This window comes from Ostrea edulis, chromosome 1 (genome assembly GCF_947568905.1).
Source record: "Ostrea edulis chromosome 1, xbOstEdul1.1, whole genome shotgun sequence".
NCBI classification, from domain to species: domain Eukaryota; kingdom Metazoa; phylum Mollusca; class Bivalvia; order Ostreida; family Ostreidae; genus Ostrea; species Ostrea edulis.
Genome location: NC_079164.1, coordinates 88,831,138 through 88,852,225, shown reverse-complemented (window position 1 = coordinate 88,852,225; position 21,088 = coordinate 88,831,138). Strand labels below are relative to the sequence as shown.

Below are 21,088 nucleotides of genomic sequence, written 5' to 3'. Positions count from 1 at the left end.
GAACAGAACAATAAGGTTAGTAGAACTAGGACTAAAAATGATGCTAGCTGAACAGAACAATAGTTTATTAATGGCTTGAAATGTTCGTGTTGTATTGTGATTATATGTTTGAGGAGTTAATCAATTTTTTGCTGATTTTTTGGTTTTACTTTAATATAAAGTGATTGTAATGAAATTAGATTTTGTTGATATAAGAGAATAGGATTCAGCGACATCAATCGAAAAAGATATCATGTGATATTCTTAACCAATCATAGTGGTAAACCGCGTTCGATCACTGGTGGCCAGATAGCTCAGTTGGTAGAGCATCTGACTAGCTTTCAGGGGGCCCGGGTTCGAATCCCAGTCTGGTCTGTTGCATATTCTCCCTTCCGGTTACATTTGGTGCCATTGACCACCCCAGGACTTTCAGGTGAAAGTCCTGCCAGGGGCCAAAAAATCTGGGTTGTGTGTCTTTAGGGGAATACAGTTTAAGGAGGGAGGAATGTAGCAGTCAGCCAGGTTTGATCACTGATGGCCAGATAGCTCAGATGGTAGAGCACCTGACTAGCTATTCATGGAGCCCAAGTTCGAATCCCAGTCTGGTCCGTTGCATTTTCTCCCTTCTGTTTACACAACGAAATCACTTCAGCCATTGTCAGTAGCTTTTATTGTGTACTATAACATTGAAACTTATTAACCACCATATGAATCTGATCAAGAGTAACTACTCGGTGATTTGGGGGGGAGGGGGGGGGGGGGTTTAACACACAGTCATGACTGTAAGTCTCAACCTGTGTTAATCTGCCCGAAAACAATGTTTGAGACCATTGATCATCATGGCCATTGGGCTTTATACCATATCGCAGGCCATCAGCCTTCATTTTCAAGACCATTGACCTTTGTGTATATTGCAACAAGACCACTGGTCAACTCCCAGGCCATCAGGCTTTGTATACGGTAAAACACATGACAAACACATTTATAACGGCTTGGTGGAGGCAATATGAATTCAGGTATAAAATGTAACCTTTAAACTCTATGATAAGAGGGGATATTAATTAGGAAGAAGTCAAACAGTAGATGAATTTGATTATGAATTTCAGAAGGAATTTTTATATGAAGAACAGAATAGTTGTGATGAAAATGATTGGTATTGCGTTTTCTAGACGATTTACTAATACATAGCTATAGGTAATTGATGCCGCGCAGTGTAAATCTAATTAACAGATAAATCACCTGCATGGCTGTGTAATGATCAACGTAATTGTCACATTATTGAATTGTTTTGATTGTAGCTAAAGAAGATTTTCGCACAAGTTATCATTGCTATGGCTCATCATGGTTACCTGGAGTTAGAGGGTGGGCACCAGATGATAGAGTTCATCGTCAAGCAGTGCTCCCTCCCAAACGACCCTCCAGTAAGTATGTTGTGCTCCCTCCCAAACGACCCTCCAGTAAGTATGTTGTGCTCCCTCCCAAACGACCCTCCAGTAAGTATGTTGTGCTCCCTCCCAAACGACCCTCCAGTAAGTATGTTGTGCTCCCTCCCAAACGACCCTCCAGTAAGTATGTTGTGCTCCCTCCCAAACGGCCGTCCTGTAAGAATTGTGTGTTCCCTTCACAAAGACAACCCCGTCTTTCAAAAAGTGAATGGGTGTGTCCTTAGTATTTTGTTGTCCTCAGGTTTCATGAAATTCAGAAAACATTAAATCTCATCTGCTTCCATCAGTTTCTCCTGTCACAAAAACTCTAACCTGATCCATAACTATGCTTCATATTTGTCATGTATATATTCTTTGTAACAAGTTTTTAAAAATGATAACAAAGTTAGTGGATGTTCCCTATAGAAAAGCGGACATTGAAGTGAGACACTACAAATACCGGGTATTTATTATAATTCCTATCAAGTTTACCTCTGTCCTACCATTTTTCTGTCAAATAGTTCTTTGACATCTTTCATGAAAACTCAGGCAAATTTTTTGCAACATCAGTAATGCCAGACTCTTCATTTAGAAATTCTCAGATACAAAGTGTGCATCTTAGGATGTAGTCCTCCAAACTCGATCATAAATTTTTTAATGAAATCAAAAGTTATTTCTATTTTTTTATTTTAAATTTTGCTTTTTTAACCTGGTTTAGTATTATGTTAAGACCCTGGTTTTTTTATGCCCCTGTTAAGACCAGCGAACATTAAGTAGCAAGAAATGAAATATACAGCAGTCGTGATGTTCATCTGGTACAGTCAAATCATTTGACGTCACAATGCAATGTGTGGATGCTAACACAGCGCTAATTGAAAAGATCTAGAGGTTTATCACCGTGCACAAGTGGGAACATTTTCAGCACAGACTCCCTAGAAAACATTGGATTAAAATTCCATTTCTAAGTTGATTTTTTATCCAATTTTATAATATGTTAGATAAAGCCCCAATCTATCCACTATCAGAGCAGGAGGAAAAACAGCTACTACTTGTATAGGAATTGTCTAATAAAAGTATTTGCCAAATACAAATGAAGCATATGCAATCTAAAGTAAAAGTTAGTACTACACCGAGTCCCTTGTACATCATATTTTCTTTTTTTTTTTTATTTATTTACATGTAATGTTCTTTCCTTTCTTCTTTGTTCTCTCATCTTCATATGTGTTATATGATTCATCATTGTAGTATTAAAATGTATTTCTACTGTACTCTCTTGCAAGGAGGAATAAAGTATTGAATGAATGAATGAAGAGGAACATCATTATTAGTTAAATTTTTATACATGTAACTCATATAATTGATCACAGAACAATGAGCGGGCAATAGGCCTAAATAATATTTATGTAAAATTGAATTCAACCACAGATGTGACCCGTATACTCGTATACTCATTAAAGTATATTTGTACGGTTAACATTTCAAGAAAATGCTGTACTTGTATATGGAACTCGATTTGCGAAAAAAGCTGTCCCTATTTCTTATGCATATTTACACATACTATATTGCTATCGCAAAAAAAGTTAATTGTAAGAACTAGCAGCGCTTTCGTCATTATGAATAAGACTGTTAAATTATATGTTGTGTATATTGTAGATATAATAAACATTAATTAGAAGAAAAAAAACTAAATTAAATTTCAACACATGTGCTTTCAATATAAAAATCCCCAGTCTGTGCTGAAAAATGTATCCACTCGTGACTGGTGATAAGCTTCTAAGACGCCCAATGATGTCAAATGTTTTGACTGTAACAGATGAACATCATGAATGCTGTATATTTCATTTCTTGCCACTTTACGTTTGCCGGTCTTATCAGAGATTCGAGAGTATATAATTTTTCATCTGTCTGTGTGTTTGTCTGCAATAAACTTTTACCTTATAGTCATAACTTTTGAATGGATGGTGATAGTGCTTTCATATTTCACATGTGTATTCCTTGTGACAAGACCTTTTCTTTTGGTACCAAAATGTGTGACCTTCTGACTTTGACCTTGGAGTTTTACTTACCTCTGAAGAACTTTAACCTAAGATATAACTTTTGATTGCTTAGTGATTGCATGGGCTTTCATATTTTACCTGTGTATTCCACAGGACAAAACCTTCTTTAGGTAGCAAAATGTTTGACTTTGTGACCTTCAACTTGAAGTCTGATTTACTTTTGAAAAACTTTAACCTTGGTCATAACTTTTGAAGGATTAGTGGTAGGGCTTTCATATTTTACATGTGTATTTCTTGTAACAAGACCTTTCTTTTGGCTTCAAAATGTCTGACCTTAACCTTTGAGTTTTACATACTGTTGAAAAACTTTAACCTTGGATATAACTTGAATGGGGGGGGGGGGGGGGGGGGGGGCTTTCATATTTCACATGTGTGTTCTTTGTTACAAGACCTTTCTTCGATACCAGAATGACTTTGCTGCCATACAGGGGCATCAGTGTCACATCTTTTTTTCTTATATAAAAACAAAGTATGATATGTCACATCGTTCATTATGAAAATTGAAGAAGTTCAATAACTAGGGATCATATATTACATTTGGATTTTGTTATGATAAATACTAATAATTACATCATAGACTTTTCATGCAGAATATTACAAAATTATTAAAAGACCAAGTGCTATCACAGCTTGTAGAAGTTATATCACAGAAAATTTATGGAAAATAAGAAAACTATCCATGATGGCATGTAATTATATTTACGTTCCCAATATTTCTGCCTTTGATATCTATACAAATTTTAATGATAGTAATTTTCTCCTGAATGTATTGTTGGTGTAAACAATGAATATAGATAAATATCACAACTAAACCTTGGTTGTTTGGGTTCTTTTTTTATATCAACCTGAAGGTTGTAAAACTTAATAATGACCTCTATTAATCAAAGAACAAAGCAAGCAAACAAACAATATGAATTTATTGAACATATCTACAACAATAGGGAAAGTAAAAAAAAAAAAAGTTCATAACTGTCACATGTAGACTCCGGATGACATCATCCATTGGATGATGCCCAGACTTTGTTCTTACACAGAGGTAACCAGGATTCCTAGGCGTTGAATGCTGGACCAGTGTCCATCGTAGATTGTGGGGATCGAGTCCACTATACCAACCAATGAATAATAAAATCAAATGTGAAAAAGGGTCACCTACAATTTGTACATTCAATACGTTTTCTCACTTATCAATAAATATATTGCACACATATAAAAATAACATGCTTTCATACTATATACATGTATCTAGCTACCTTAAAAAATTGCTGAACATTGACAATGTTATTGAATACCTACAGAAAATGACAAAAATATTGTACAGTGTATATAAGAAAACAAAACTTAGTGAGCTGCAGGATTTCAAACCTATACACATGTATACAGAAATGAGTAGGTGCTTCAGGTCTCACTCAGGCATCTACACATGAACTATTCCCAGATCACACCAAGGTAAAGCCCATGTTCACTCGGCTTGGGCCGTTCATGAAACACTTCTACTGATCCCAAAATCAGCTGCTCAAATACGGCGGCACAGAACTCAATGACCAATCAAGCGTGCAGGGCACCTGTACTGTGATGTGTGCAATCAAGCATGCAGGGCACCCTGTACTGTGATGTGTGCAATCAAACATGCAGGGCACCTGTACTGTGCTGTGTGCAATCAAGCGTGCAGGGCACCTGTACTGTGCTGTGTGCAATCAAGTGTGCAGGGCACCTGTACTGTGCTGTGTGCAATCAAGTGTGCAGGGCACCTGTACTGTGCTGTGTGCAAACAAAATTGGGACAATCATGTGACAATAAACATTATTTGTAGACTTTTCTAACGACTGGAAATTCTGACAGAAATGAAAAAAGATTGTAAATATAAGATGCAGCATGCTGTATAAACTTTATTTCTTTTTGAAAACTTTGTGGAGGTCATGATTGTGTTATTGAGATAGATTACAAAGAATGAGCATCACTGTAGATTATAAATAGATTGGCTAGTGTATTTATATTTTGATTGCCACCTAATTTGATATGTCAAACAAAATAATAGTACTGTAGTAATTAGGGCTATACGGACTGTGGATATCGGCCTGGATAGCTCAGTGGTTAAAGCACCTCACTAGTAATGCAGGGGTCCCAGGTTCGATTCCCGGTCCAGCCAAAAGATTTTCTCCTCTCTCTCCTATACTACATTTGGTGCCGTTGACCACCCCTAGTCTTGCAGGTTGTTCTGCCAGGGGCGAAATGAACCTGGGTTGATATTGAAAGACAATTATAAAAATTATAATTGATCTTAAGGAGGGGGGATGGTAGTAATTAGGGCTATACGGACCGTGGATATCGGCCTGGATAGCTCAGTGGTTAGAGCACCTGACTAGTCATGCAGGGGTCCCAGGTTCGATTCCCGGTCCAGCCAAAAGATTTTCTCCTCTCTCCTACACTACAGTACATTTAATTAACATTTGCAATGTGCATTTCATTGCCACTATTATAAATGTTTTACCAAATGGAAATAAATCTTTGAAAGAGATGAAATTTATTCCTCTTATCACCCACACTTCTCCAAACTCTCAAATTTGACATCTAGCTTTCACTTTCTCAATCTATTGTTTAACTTGCAGACTGTCAACATATCAATTTCATTCTGTCATCAAGAATTACAATTTATTAATGATTACATCAATGAGTTAGCCTGATAGGACGGTACTGGTGATGTGTCCACTGTAAAGACACTTACAAACAATGCAGGTGTCTATAGATTAGTTGTCTGAACCTCAGATTGAAATATGTCAATCACTTCATTTACAGAAAACGTCTGGCATAACTTTAAACACATAGCATGCAGGGAAATGGGAAGATGCATGTGTATGAAAATAACATACAAATAAGCGAAGTGATTACCCCCTCCCCCAAATAATGATAACTCTTTATGATACTTTATAAGCAATTTTTCCTCTCATTGATAAGGGCAAGCGTTCACCTGACCCAGAATATGTGAGTAACCAAGCACTGCGACTAATGTGTGACAACGTGCTACAACTTTTGGCGACAACTGTGGAGGACATGGAACCGGTATGTCAAATATGGTAAATTCGGGTATCAGGCAATCAAACCAGATACCCGAAAACTACAGTAAATTAGGGTACCAAAAAATGATCAAATATGGTTAATTCAGGTACAATCAATTATTAGATACGGTTAGTTCGGGTACAAGAAAATTATTAAATACGGTTAATTAGGGTACAAGAAAATGATCAAATACGGTTAATTAGGGTACAAGAAAATTATCAAATACGGTTAATTTGGGTACAAGAAAATGATCAAATATGGTAAACTCGGGTAGCACGTAGTAGACTTGTTTATCAGGGTATATTGAATACATTAATCTCAGTTACCAGAATCTTATAGGTCTTGTGGCCATTTTTGCTGGAGATGATTGTGCCAGAACAGTACACTCAGGCAGGTGGAGTGGTCTGTAAATGCCTTGCTCACCTGGCCAACAAAAAACGGGAGGAGAAAGCAGAGGATTACGAACTGGACTATGAAATGCAGGGTAAGGGGGAGCGGAGAAATCGTTACACACAGAATGCTTTTGTTGTCATTTAGTTGTAAATTTTATAATAAAATGTTAATATTTTTCAGCAAATACACCCAAACCAAATGTCATGATAGCAAGATTAATGGTATGTACCTGTGCTATATCTTGATCATTAATTACATTTTGAAACTCTTTTATAATCATGGCATCATTGTTTAACAACAGTTTTGAATCTGAATGTTTATGATGATATGAACATTAAATGAATTGACTGCATATTTCACAAATCTTTAAAAAAAAATTGTGTCAGTGTGAGTCTTCAAATTTTGTTTATCATGATCAAAATTCTCAGATACATGTATGTGTGTATGACCCATACGGAATACTGGAACTATATAATTGTGTCTCTGATTCTGTCTTGGTCATGATGAGTATAGAATTGCGAATTGATAGTGTCTTGGTCAGTTCAGGTTGCAGGGTGGTAGGGACTATGAGGGTCATATAGTGTGAATTTGAAAATATGGTCTGACATGTAAAACTATAAATAGCATTTTAAAAACTTTTACTCCTGAATATAGATAAATAAATGAATTAGTATGTGGTGATAATGAGTAGGTGGTGGATCTGGTCCCAGGTTGAGATATAACTCATAAATGAAAATGCCTAGAAATTTTCTCCAGAACATCCAACTCTATCATTTTCTGTGCAAAGTTTGCTTATGACTGGATAGTTGTCATGATTCAGAATCCAGGGAAGGATATTGAAGAAAAAATAATGATATAACTTGCTTCCAGATACTCTATTTGAACATCATTTGATGTTACACTGTTTATTGATATTTACAAATATTGACAATACTGTGGTATTAATTTGTCATGTAAATGTGAAGCAATAGAAGAATTTTTAGATATTTCATTTTCCTCTTCATTAGGTTTTAGCTGGTTGTCCTAAAAACAACAGAGAGCGAGGAACACATGTACTTCAGCTGATGAAAGGGATGTCTCCAAATCTTGATGATCGTCTGATTGATCTCTGGGACACAGTAATACCAAAACTAATTCAGTATCTGGATGGCAAGTTTCAAAACTCCTACTCTGACTGAAGATCATGTAAACACATGTACATATGTTTATACATCGAGGTGGAGGGGGGGGGGGGGTAGTAATAGTTCATCAGTTGTGAATATGTTGTACTATAAGTGAGTTTCCCAGTAGTTCTTTGTCTCTGTGGAACATTCCTCTGCAGTGAGGCACAGAAGATATTTGTGTACAAATGCTGGGAGTACTTATAATATATCATTAATACAGCAACTTGATCGGAAGAATCGGATCACATTGAGTTGACATACGCAGATCATAGATGAAATGAGACATGAAGCTTTGAGTTTGATCTGATGATCTGCATTTGTCAAGAAGACATGATCCATTTATAAGATAATGATTGTATTCATAATTAATCCAAAAGATAGACAATGAAATTAATTTTTGTGATGCCGTCGATCATTTTCCACAAGAAACGTGAGTTGATGCATTGTGCATCATCATCAGTTTCAAAGAGACATGATCTGGATCCAGATCACCACAGTGTGTTGATCCGGAGAGTCGGATCACACTCTGTAAATTTATCATTGCAGATTTATATATGTATGTACAGTGTACATTGCCTTTAAAGTCATTGAAATATATACTGTCGATCAATGTAAACAGAAATTCCTTTTTCAAAAATTTATCGGCCACTGCATTACCAATCTATGATAATTTATACATATATGCTCTGCAAGTATGCAAACCTTCAAGAACACACTAAGTGAGCCTCCATTACTGAGGAACTTACATCTCAGAAATTATGTATTACAAATATTTTATGCTGTAAAATCACTTTATTCTTAGGGTCAGATTTTTCATAGTTGGAGAAGAAATAGTGTGTTTAATGGGTGGCCTTGATTATGGTGTTGAAGAGTTGGCAGTCTTTATTGTAGTTATCAGTTTGTGGAGGTTTAGAATTTTGGGTAAATGGTAAAGGTGCATTATTTTGCGTGGTACATGTACTTATTTCCGCTATGTACATAAAATCTACAACTCACAGAATTCGTACCCGCAGACCAAACCAAAAATGATAATCTGCATAATCATGACTCTGTGGAATTAAATGATTTACAGTATTTCTTTTATGAGAGAGAAAAATTAGACCCTCATGAAAAAGAATGATTTTAAAGTAATTGAATATTATTGTAACAATGAGACATTGAAAAGTTAATATTAGTTTTAAGAATTCAAAAAGCCAAGAGGTACTTAGTGAAGTGTCAGCCTGGATTCATCCCCCTGTTGTACTGTAGGTTAAATCCTTCCAAGAAGTCTGTATAAAAGACTTCTTTTTATTTTTTGCTTTTAGGATATTTTTTTCACTTTCTATCCTCCCCTTTCTTTTGTCACCCTCTTTTGAGTTTTCTATTTCTTTTGATGCCTGAAATGTGTATGTGCCTATAAATCAGAACCTATACTGTTCCAATTCTCTGGAAAAATGCTTTCATGAAAGTCCTCTGCTTGTTGCGTATATCAAAGATCTATAGAATTGGACAGAATGAAAGCAGACCTTTGTAATTTTCACATCCAATAGAATACAACTATGTCATGTGTTACGATATCCTCCCATGTGGCCCAGTGCAGGAATCACAATCTCTGTTTTTGGTCATTAAGCATTTTTACGCTATAGCTCTGAAAAGGTTTTCAGAATTAATGGTTTATCAAAATTAATGGTTGGGTTGATTGCATATACAGTGTCACAATGTTTTGTAGATTCCAATAAAGAAGACAGCTGGTCACAGAAGAATTGGGAAGATCTCGCACTAAAGGTAAATTTTAACCTAGTGACCTTGACCTTGGAGTTTGACCTACCATTAAGAAAACCTAGTCAATAAATCCTGAAATATTTAATGTAAGGCTTTCATGTTTTGTATATTGATTCCTTATGGTAAGATGTTACCTTTCATAACTTGATTAACCTTGTGATTTTGACCTCAGAGTTTGAACCAAATTTCAAACTTTAGCCGAAACTTTAACCTTACTTAATTTTTGAATGATGAGTGATATATCTTTCATATTAGATGTATGCATTCCCTGTGACAAGACCTTTTTTTGGTACATAAGTTTTTGACCTTGTAACTTTGACCTTAGAAATTGACTTACTTTTAAGAAAAGTTAACCTAGGCAATATCTCCTGAACTGTTTAAGGTAGCGATTTCAAATTTTGTATATATATTCCTTATGACAAGACCTTACATTTCATGATCTCTGACCCTGTGACCTTGTATCATGGTTATGTCATGACCATTTGAGACTAGGTTAGAGCCACAATATTGGGTCAAAATTTTTCATGGGAAGAAAGATTGAAAAAAATCTTTTAAAAATCACAAGAGCAGGACCAAGGTAACTCAGGTGAGCACTGTGGCCTGTAGGCCTCTTAAGTCATGGTAATCAATAAATACCTGTACATACCTGTATAATTGTAACAATTAGCTATGTAGATTGAACAAATACTTTTGAAAAGTAAGAAAAATTGTATTGCAAATTACAAGTTTGGGTTAAACCAGGTTCATGCTCTGATCTCTGCAGCCTGCATAATGCATGAAATTGTGTAGTGTTTTTGATCACCACTGTGATAATGGAATACATATTGCCTTACAGTTGCTCTCCAAAAGTTTGGATGTGATTGAGAGTGAAGATTGGATTGCAGATTTAGGAGAAACTTTTGGGAGCCATGTTTCACTGTACAATTCTTACCCAGATGAAAAGGTTCATCAGATATGATTTTTTTTGTCAACTTTTATTTATTATATGACAATAATTATCTACCCCATTTCAAAAGGGAAAATAAAACATTCATGTTCAGGTAGTTAAAAGAAGTGAGTACAAGTTTCATGCAATGTACAGCAAATGTTTGGGGGGGGGGACGCAGGGGATACTTAAAACTTATAAGTACTGTAGTAATGTGAATTTTGTGTTTTAGAACTTCCTATACAAGTGTTTGGGTGTAATAATGAGGAAGTCTACCAAGAAAGACTTTGTCAACAAACATTTGGATTTGATATTCAGTACAGTCAAACATACAGACCAAGTTGAAAGGGAGGTAATCATGAAAATCTGACAGAATATTTCAAACAGAAAGTTGTAATTGTAAGTTGAGTGGTTAAATTGAGATGAGCCTGACTTTCCATCTGCTTCAGGGTGCAGCCATTGCTATGGGATTCTGTGCAGCGTCGCATCTGGACCCAGTCCTTGGAAAACTGGACTCTGTAGCCAAAAATGACATGGTCCAGAAGTCAGGTGGACTCTTCAAGTTCATCAAGGTCAGGAATCTGTATTACTGGCCTGTGAAGTACAGTTAAAGTATGACTGAGACTTCAAAGTTTTTTGGATTTCTACAGATTTAGGGGAAATTTAGTTCTACAGATCAAAGTTAGAAAAAAGCATCAGTGGATTAAAAAAATGCAATTCTGTTTGAGGTGTAGATTTGTAGAATGAAAACTACCAACATTGAAATTTTTGCTGTAATCTCTGCATAATTTCCCTCCTGTGCATTGTACTTAGGTTGGCTCAAACTGACATCAGTATTAACATTCAAATTGATCTCATTCTCTTCCTGTTTCAGGACAAGTCTGAAGCAGACATTGAGCGTATCAAGGCCACGCTTATGTTGTGTTACGGTTATGTGGCTCTCTTCTCCCCGGTGAGCTTGATAGTGTCCAGAATGGAGGCCACAATATTACGCAGCATCACTCCTCATTTTGTTAATGTGAAGGTGAGTCGCAGACAACATCACAGTTGCCGGGTTACTTTTTGCTAAATGATAAATATTGACATCCCTGTGCGTTTGATATTAAAGAGTTCTACAGATTAAAGTTAAAGTTTTTAAAAATCAGTCGATAAAAAAATGCAATTCTGTTTGAGGTGTAGATTTGTAGAATGAAAAGTACCAACATTTAAAATTTTGCTGGAATCTCTGCATCATTTTCCCCCTAGAGTCGTTAAACTTTTATAACACTTGACAAAGATTGTTTTCAGACTCTTCACAGCATTGATCTGAAGAAATGTATAGTACAGTGTATGAATCTGATGGGTAAATCCTTCCATCCAGAACGAGTTAAAAGTCTCAACTTTACATTCTCCCAGAGGCACGAGTTCTTAGTCTGTCTGAAGGTAAAATCACGCTTACTTAATTTAAAATATTGGTTTTTTTTGGTTTTTATAGGATACAAGTGTCAAAACAAACTTAATTCGAACACTTGATCTCATCGGAAAGTCCCTTCATCCAGATCATCTGAAAACCCAGTACAACTTTACTAACCGTGGGGAATTTATTAATCATATGGAGGTATTTTTTAAAACCTCACATCTCTTTAATCCAATCAATCTAACACCCCCCCCCCCCATCCCCACCCCCTCCCACCCCCACCCAACCTCTGCTCTCTTCCCCAGCACAATCTCGGCAAACTTGATTCCAACAGCAACTTTATCTCACTAGCAGAATTTTTGACCTCCATGACTGGGTGTAAAAATAACCCTGAATTGTTTGTGAGCATTTATTTGCTTGCTGTATGCAGGAATCCCATTTGGATAGTGTGAAAACCCTTTCATTTACCTCTTTTCCCAGAATATTTTGTGTGTTGTTTATTTTTTAATTAATTACATTCTGTAGAAGATGACTTTACATAAAATATTGTAGTCCAAACATTTAAGATGATTGCATTAAAAAAGAATGATGACCAGATATATTAATAATGATTTGTTATCTTGAACTGCTGTACTATCTGACAAATAGAAATAAATATGCACGTACTATTATTTTCTTTGTATGGAGTTGTTAAAGTCATTTGTGCATGTGTATATGTAAATTCTGAGAAATTGTGTGGGGAATTTGTTATTAAAAGCAGCTTTGATTTTCTTCTTTTTATCATGTTCATGATCGACATTGGCTTTAAAAGATTAGGACTATTCCAGAAATAAATACATGGGGGGGTCGGGAGGCACCTTTTGTATATACCAAGCACCCATAAAAAAAAATTAAAAAATTACCCCATGACCCATCAAATTAATAAACTCATTTTACAATGACCCATCTAATAAAAAAAAAAACTAACCAGACCCACCACAAAAATATTTTTAAAAATGAAAACGGTACAAATCTTGCGAGGTTTTCGGGACAAACATTCTAGTCAATGATGCGGTAATGCCTGTGTGACATTGTATCACAGTAGTTCTGAAGAAATGATGTCACATCAACAATCAAAGGCATCTATGGCGGGAATGTTGGAAAGATTGGGAGTCCAAACGATGCTATTATCATGAAATGGGTATGGATATGTTTTTCCACGAATCATTCGTCTTCTAATGGAGCCCGCGCCCAGAGTCCTCTATATCACCATCACACCGACTGATAAATATAAGCATCGGTACCCTCGTATAAATCAACTAAGGTTTGCTTATTTTTATTAGAAAACGGAATACCTATTGGTTTCAAAATATTCCCAAAATCGATGCACTGTAAACTGTAATAATCTACAGAACAGAGTTCGCCGCCATCACGTCCAAAGGGACCCTACTAAACGCGCCTCTAATTTGAAGAGTGCCGTAATGAAAAGTTATGCGCTGCCAAGAGCGACAACTCGAATAGTTCTGTTACTTCCGATTTCGAAAGCACGTTTTCAATTTTCCCTCCGACGTTTTGTAACCAACACGACAAGAGCGACAATAAAAATATTCTGAAAACTCAACACCCACGTGGCACAAAATAAAACAATAGAAACTACCCACTACCCATAATAAATATTTTTTTAACAGTCCAACCACGGACCAATTAAAATATGAAAAAATACGACCACCCACACAAACAAATATCATTTGCCGCCCGACCCCCCCATTTGATCATTTCTGGAACAGCCCTTAGAAGAAATCCGAACAAGTTGTATTTATTATCAAAATTAGGCATAAGCATTGTAAAGAAATAACTTTGACAATATTGTAGGAATATTTCTACTTTTTTTCTATCATGTCATCGAACCTGAAATGTGAAATGTATTTTGAATTGCATTAAGCAATGTATAAGCACTTTGAGATGATCCTGTTTAAACTTTTCAAAAAATGACAAGGAAGGATAATTGTGAGATTTTCAAGTAAGAAATGTTAGGGTTGGTTTGTTTATTTTAGGGTTGGTTATGTAAATGTAAACACATTTAATTATTTTTGGCTCAAGGAGCAGAGTTTTTTTTAGCTCACCTGAACTGAAAGCTGTGTTAAGCTTTTCTGACCACCTATTGTCTGTCGTTTGTCCATCTGTCTATCCGAGGTGATGTTTCCGGACCTTTTTTCCATAACAGATGCATGTACAATGTTGAGATTTGGTCACAATTTCTCCCCAAGAAGCATAAGAGTGAGTTTGCATTTCAGCTGGATTGGTGCATCATGACCTAATTATACCCCCCGCAACAAGTTGTGGGGGGGTTATACTGGAATTGGGTTGTCCGTCCGTCTGTCCGTCTGTCTGTAGACGCAATGGTTTCCGGGCTCTAAAGCATTATCCTTTCCACCTACCGTCACCATATCATACATATGGACTACCCATGGGATGAAGGTGTTCCCTATCGATTTTGGGGTCCAAAGGTCAAGCGCACTGGACATGGTTTCCGGGCTCTAAAGCGTTATCCTTTCCACCTACATTCACCATATCATACATATAGGCTACCCATGGGATGAAGATGTTCCCTATTGATTTTGGGGTCAAAGGTCAAGCGCACTGGACATCGAAGTAGCAATATGGTTTCCGGGCTCTAAAGCGTTATTCTTTCAACCTACCGTCACCATATCATACATATGGACTACCCATGGGTTGAAGATGTTCCCTATCGATTTTGGGGTCAAAAGGTCAAAGGTCAAGCGCACTGGACATCGAAGTAGCAATATGGTTTCCGGGCTCTAAAGCATTATTCTTTCCACCTACAGTCACCATATCATACATATGGACCACCCATGGGATGAAGATGTTCCCTATCGATTTTGGGGTCAAAAGGTCAAAGGTCACGTGCACTGGACATCGAAGTAGCAATATGGTTCGGTTTGTCATGCCATTTGTTTTTTACACTCAGAAAAGAGGTAGTTTATACCTATTACCAACACCCTTTGGGAGATTGGGGTAAGCGGGGGGTATTCTTAGTGAGCATTGCTCACAGTACCTTTTGTTTAGGGCTAAAAGTAGGTCAAAGTTTTCAAGATTTTTTTTTCATTATGGATACAGTATTGCTTTGAAATGTAGTCACAGCCTTTCTCTCAAAGAAATACAGAATGATATACAGTTTTCATTTCAGCTGGATTGGTGTGCCATGACCTACTTTAGGGCTAAAAGTAGGTCAAATAGTTATGCCCTCTTCAAAGAAGAGGGGCATATTACTTTGCACCTGTCGGTCGGTTGGTTGGTAGACCACATGTTGTCCGCTCAATATCTTGAGAACCATTCACTTGATTGTAATGATATTTCATATGTGGGTTGGTTATGAGTAGAAGAGGACCCCTAGAGTTTTTCAGGTTCAAAGGTCAAGGGTCAATCTACTTTAGACATAGGAATATACTGTCCACTCAATATCTTGAGAACACTTTGCTTGACAGATGTCAAACTTTGTACACTGGTACATCTTCTGGAGAAGATGACCCCTATTGATTTTGAGGTCACATGGTCAAAGGTCAAGGGTCAAACTGGACATAGGAATATACTGACCACTCAATGTCTAGAGAACCGTTTGCTTGACAAACATGGAACTTTGTACAGTGGTACATCTTCAGGAGAAGATGACCCATCTTGATTTTGAGGTCACATTGTCAAACGTCAAGGGTAAAAAATGACATAGGAATATACTGTCCACTCAATATTTTGAGAACCCTTTGCTTCACAGACATCAAACTTGGTACACTGGTACATCTTCAGAAGATAACCCCTATGGTCATATGTTCAAAGGTCAAGGGTTAAACTGGACATAGTAATATAATGTCTCCTATATTTGATGAATTATTTGCTTTAGTGATACCAAACTTGATACACTGGTACAGCATAAGGAGTAGATGACCTCTCACATGGTTAATCCACTCTTGACATAGGGAGATATTGTCTGCTCAATATTTTTAATTGGTGATACTACTATTAGTTAGATGATGCCTGTGTATAACTCTTTTCAATTTTGCACCATGGGTGGCATATGTGTTTTTCAAACATCTCTTGTTTTATTTTTTTCATTATGGATACAGATATATTGCACTGAAATTTGTCATCATTGTCTGAAAAGTGTATGATGTACCATTTGCAGTCCTTTTGTGTATTTACCAAAAGCATATGGAAGGGATGCTCTAAAAAAAAAATTGAAATTAATTACTAACATAAAGACATTGATATTCCTAGCTGTTATAAAAATGTTTAGGTTTTTTATCCCCACAAGATTGGGGTTTGGGGGGGGGGGGGGGGAGAGCATATTGTTTTTGTTCTGTCTGTAATTCCATCATTCTGTTTTAAACTTTAACCTTGCTAACTTTTGAACAATAAGTGTTAGAGCTTAAATATTTCTGAATTTTCACATGAGTATTCCTTGTGACAAGACCTTTCTGTGGATACCAACAAGTTGTGGGGGGGGGGGGGGGTATACTGGAATCGGGTTGTCCGTCTGTCTGTCCGTCCGTAGACGCAATGGTTTCCGGGCTTTAAAGCATTATCCTTTCCACCTACCGTCACCATATCATATATATGGACTACCCATGGGATGAAGATGTTCCCTATCGATTTTGGGGTCAATAGGTTAAAGGTCAAGCGCACTGGACATCGAAGTAGCAATATGGTTTCCGGACTCTAAAGCGTTATCCTTTCCACCTACAGTCACCATATCATACATATGGACTACCCATGGGATGAAGATGCTTCCTATCGATTTTGGGGTCCAAAGGTCACGTGCACTGGACATCGAAGTAACAATATGGTTCGGTTTGTCATGCCATTTGCTTTTTACACTCAGAGAAGAGGTAGTTTATATCTATTACCAACACCCTTTGGGAGATTGGGGTAAGCGGGGGGTATTCTTAGTGAGCATTGCTCACAGTACCTCTTGTTGACCCTGTGACCTTGACCTTGGAGTTTGACTTACTTTTTGAAAACTTTAAACCTGCTAATACCTTTTGAACAGTAAGAGCTAGAGCTTTGATATTTCACATGAGTATTCCTTGTGACAAGACCTTTCCGTTGGTACTAAACCTTTTGACCTTGACATTTGACCTACTTTTTATACGCCCGTCTTTAGACGGACGTATTTTGGTACAGCGATGTCTGAACGTCCGTCCGTCCATCCGTCTGTTCGTTCGGGGTTTTCTCTTTGTAATTTCCTTTTCCTTTCACATATCATGCTGAAACTTGCTGTGTAGCTTCTTTGTGGGTCACTCTAGATCATACTGCAATTTTGATCCATTTCGACCTTTTTTTGGTAGGAGTTTTGCTCCTTTATTTGGAAATAATTATTATATAGAGGGTACATAATTTGTCCGCCCTACTCCTCCCACAGTTTTCAAGTGAGAGCCTTCTTATTTTGTGGAGTGTTTGTATGGGTATTGAAGATGTGCATCTGGGGGAAGGATTTTGATTTTCTTCCATTTTTGAAAAAGTTACAGGTTGTTGAACTTGGTCCATTTTGAGGAAATCTCGATTCTTAAGCTAAGACCCTTTGTTCATATGAAAGTTTGCCACAGCCTCATGATGGCTGTTACTACCTGAAGCAAAGTTATACAAATTATAGCACAAGAAAAACACCCTATGTAAGCATTTCACGGGTGTATTATGTACCGTTTGCGGTATTCTTGTTTAAAAAATGACATTGGTCATAACTTCTAAATGGTAAATATTAGAGCTTTCATATTGCACATGAGCATTTCTTGTGACAAGATCTTTCTATTGGTACCAAGATATTTGTCCTTGTCACCTTGGCCATCTTCAGAATTGATCATTATCAGAGGCATTTGTGTTTCACAAACACATCTTGTTTTTTGAGCTATTACATGATTAGTAAAAATGATTGGTTTGATATTGAGGAATAAAATTCACTTTTCAATCATTTTAGGCATATTTTAGATTTAAACGGTCATCAGACTAATACCATGCAATTTTATTTTTTGCACTTGTCATAGATAGTTCCGTTTAATGTGAAAACTATGATTGATCTGTTGTTTGTAGAATTCCTTCCTCCTATCTAGTTTAGCTTACTTCAGCCTTGTGTTTGTGGTGAGCTGAACATACTTGTAGTATCACACAATGGTTGGCTAAATAAAGTAAACAATAGGACATACACAGCCGTTACATTCAAATTGATTTGTGTCTTACTATGTAAAGTTTGGATTCAGTGATCTACCTTTATCAAACTCTCTCTGACAATCAACAATATTGAAAAATTTGTAAATGATTAATGTTTTACATTGTGTATGAATTAAAGTCGTGACTAAGACTTTCAGTTGCTGGTGGTTGCTTAAACTCTCACTTTTGTTGTATATAAATTAAAGTCTCAGTTTTCAGTGGCTAGCAGTTGCCTAAACTCACACCCTTTGTTGTATTTGAATTAAAGTCTCCGCTTTCAGTGGCTGGTGGTTGAGGAAACTCTATCGCTCCTGTATTAAAGTTGTGGCTTTCAGTGGCTGGTACATGTAGTTGCCTAAACTCACACCCTTTGTTGTATATGAATTAAAGTCTCTGCTTTCAGTGGCTGGTAGTTGCCTAAACTCACACCCTTTGTTGTATTTGAATTAAAGTCTCCGCTTTCAGTAGCTGGTGGTTGAGGAAACTCTATCGCTCCTGTATTAAAGTTGTGGCTTTCAGTGGCTGGTACATGTAGTTGCCTAAACTCACACCCTTTGTTGTATATGAATTAAAGTCTCTGCTTTCAGTGGCTGGTAGTTGCCTAAACTGACACCCTTTGTTGTGTATGTAAAAAGTCTCGACTTTCAGTGGCTGGTGGTTACCTAAACTTGCTCCCTTTGAAGTCCTCTTTGGATGATTAAAATTTCTTTATGATATTAATGAGTAGATGTACGTGTCATCCTGTCCCAAATACATTGATAATGTTTTCTTACAACTGTCTGTTTACATAAATTTCCATCAGACATTATTCTAGTTTCAAAACTACCTTTATAACTGGGTCGCTGGAATTCACATACTATTAAGAACATTTTTACGTCTGACTCAGTGAAAATTGATATAATATACATGTACTTTATAATGTTACAAAACTGTGACAAATTTCTTTTTCATATGCTAGACAGAAATCATTGGCAGATTGACAAAGAGGCAAATTCTTTCTTGTTTTTCAGAGTTATATGAAGGCTGAGAGTTTGACTGCGTTGACAACAGAGACTAGGGCTCTTGCAATGAACGCCTGTGCCACACTAGTGTATCCTCTCGCTAATTGTTTGTTTTATTTGTTGTACATAGTGGTGTTCCAATCAGTCGATTACGGGCAAATTCAAAGTGTTCGATTATGAAAATTTTATTCCAATTAATTGGTTTTTAGATTTTGCTTTCTCAACGACAAGTTTTTTAAAAATGTTCCTGTCGTGACCTATCTGTTAACATAAAAGGTTTGTTGCAATTGTAATGGCAGCGCAGATGAAAGTGAAAGTATCCATACCCGGGGAATAACGCATGTTTACATGGCCAGATAGACGTACTTTAATTCAGGCATGTAAACGAAGGACCATCCATCAAAGAGAATCTTGATACGAGCAAAGACGTGTGTTAATTACGTAGATAAAAATTGCTTTCAAAGGGCACTGCTACTCTGCATATGCGTATCATGTTTTCAGTTGGTGACAATAGATCTCATTTGTTGTTTTTTGTTAATAAAATGAATTTCTTTCCTTATTTTTCTTTGCTGAATGTTAATTATATTTTGATTATTCCAGATCATTGTCAGTTAATAACATGTAACTTTAATTTGATATACGGGGATATAACTGAAGCAAGCGATATCCGTTTTTGGCACGTAAACCCTTTTAAAAATGGTAATATAGACTTTAACATAAATTATGTAATTAAAGGATATTAAGACAGTAAAAGAATAACAAATCCACACAGGAAATATTCATTTATACTCTCTCAGCAATAGAAACAACAAATATTAACATTGATAATATATATTTACACTTTTTCAGTAGTTAGATGACTTTATTATAGAATTTCTCTATGTCTGATTATAATCGATAGCTAGTTTGTTACAGTAAACCAATCATCGATTATGAAATTCTCACCGATTCCCATCACTAGTTGTACATTGCTTTGAGAATTTTCACTCATGTCAGCAGCAAGGTAAAGTGCCACAAATTTTGCGACTCTCTTCTGAATTCTTAGATTTTGGCAAAGGAGCACTCACCATTTACTTCTGCACCTTAGGTTCGAGATGGCTTTGGCTCACGCAGGGCTCAAACCCATGACCTCCTGGTCACAAAGCAAACATTCTAACCACCGAGTCACTGACCGGTGTCTCCTAGGAACCGAGTCACTGACCGGTGTCTCCTAGGAACCGAGTCACTGACCGGTGTCTCCTAGGAACCGAGTCACTGACCGGTGTCTCCTAGGAACTGCGTCACTGACCGGTGTCTCCTAGGAATGTCAGTGTTTTTGAAGAATTCTAATATCCATTATGTTCATACAACTAAGAGATGAATTTCATTTTTGAAAATACATGAGGGTATGAAGTGCAGTTCTTATCCTCATGTATTTTCAAAAATGAAAGGGTCTTTTTATATTTTTTTACTGTTAGCTTTTAGTTCAGTCTGGGAATGTCAGCACTACAAATGTTTTTCATTCAGTTTTTTATTCTTATTCATAACCTGATTTTGTAATGAATACATGTATAATATGAAGAAAACACCCGAGACATTCAGAATAAATCGTTCATTGTTCACTTTGCATTCACATTCATGCTCTGTTTGCAGTCAGCAGTTCACTCAACATTTTTTCAGCATTCGCTGACCATTCAGATGGGGAAGTAGAACATTTCAGGGACTATATCACCTTGATGTATTTGTATTATCGATAGCCTT

The 21,088-nt window shown here is 36.6% G+C and overlaps 1 protein-coding gene and 1 non-coding gene across 6 annotated transcripts in view; both read left to right on the top strand.

Annotated features, from left to right (window-relative positions):
* The window catches only part of LOC125675869 (maestro heat-like repeat-containing protein family member 1), a 93,333-nt gene that overhangs the window by 20,597 nt on the left and 51,648 nt on the right, over positions 1-21,088 (top strand). For 4 of the 5 annotated variants that reach the window (XM_056164921.1, XM_056164932.1, XM_056164936.1 and 1 more), the window contains 12 exons: positions 1,278-1,400; positions 6,413-6,517; positions 6,854-6,998; positions 7,088-7,128; positions 7,915-8,056; positions 9,779-9,834; positions 10,667-10,774; positions 10,989-11,108; positions 11,206-11,328; positions 11,631-11,780; positions 12,044-12,178; positions 19,358-19,437. In XM_056164921.1, coding sequence (XP_056020896.1) covers positions 1,278-1,400; positions 6,413-6,517; positions 6,854-6,998; positions 7,088-7,128; positions 7,915-8,056; positions 9,779-9,834; positions 10,667-10,774; positions 10,989-11,108; positions 11,206-11,328; positions 11,631-11,780; positions 12,044-12,178; positions 19,358-19,437 — 1,328 coding nt within the window. Of the gene's footprint in view, positions 1-1,277; positions 1,401-6,412; positions 6,518-6,853; positions 6,999-7,087; positions 7,129-7,914; positions 8,057-9,778; positions 9,835-10,666; positions 10,775-10,988; positions 11,109-11,205; positions 11,329-11,630; positions 11,781-12,043; positions 12,179-12,230; positions 12,354-19,357; positions 19,438-21,088 lie in introns of all 5 variants that reach the window. The other variant, XM_056164924.1, reaches the window with a different exon arrangement.
* Trnaa-agc (transfer RNA alanine (anticodon AGC)) lies at positions 283-354 on the top strand. The gene has a single exon. It is a non-coding gene; the product is annotated as a tRNA-Ala (tRNA).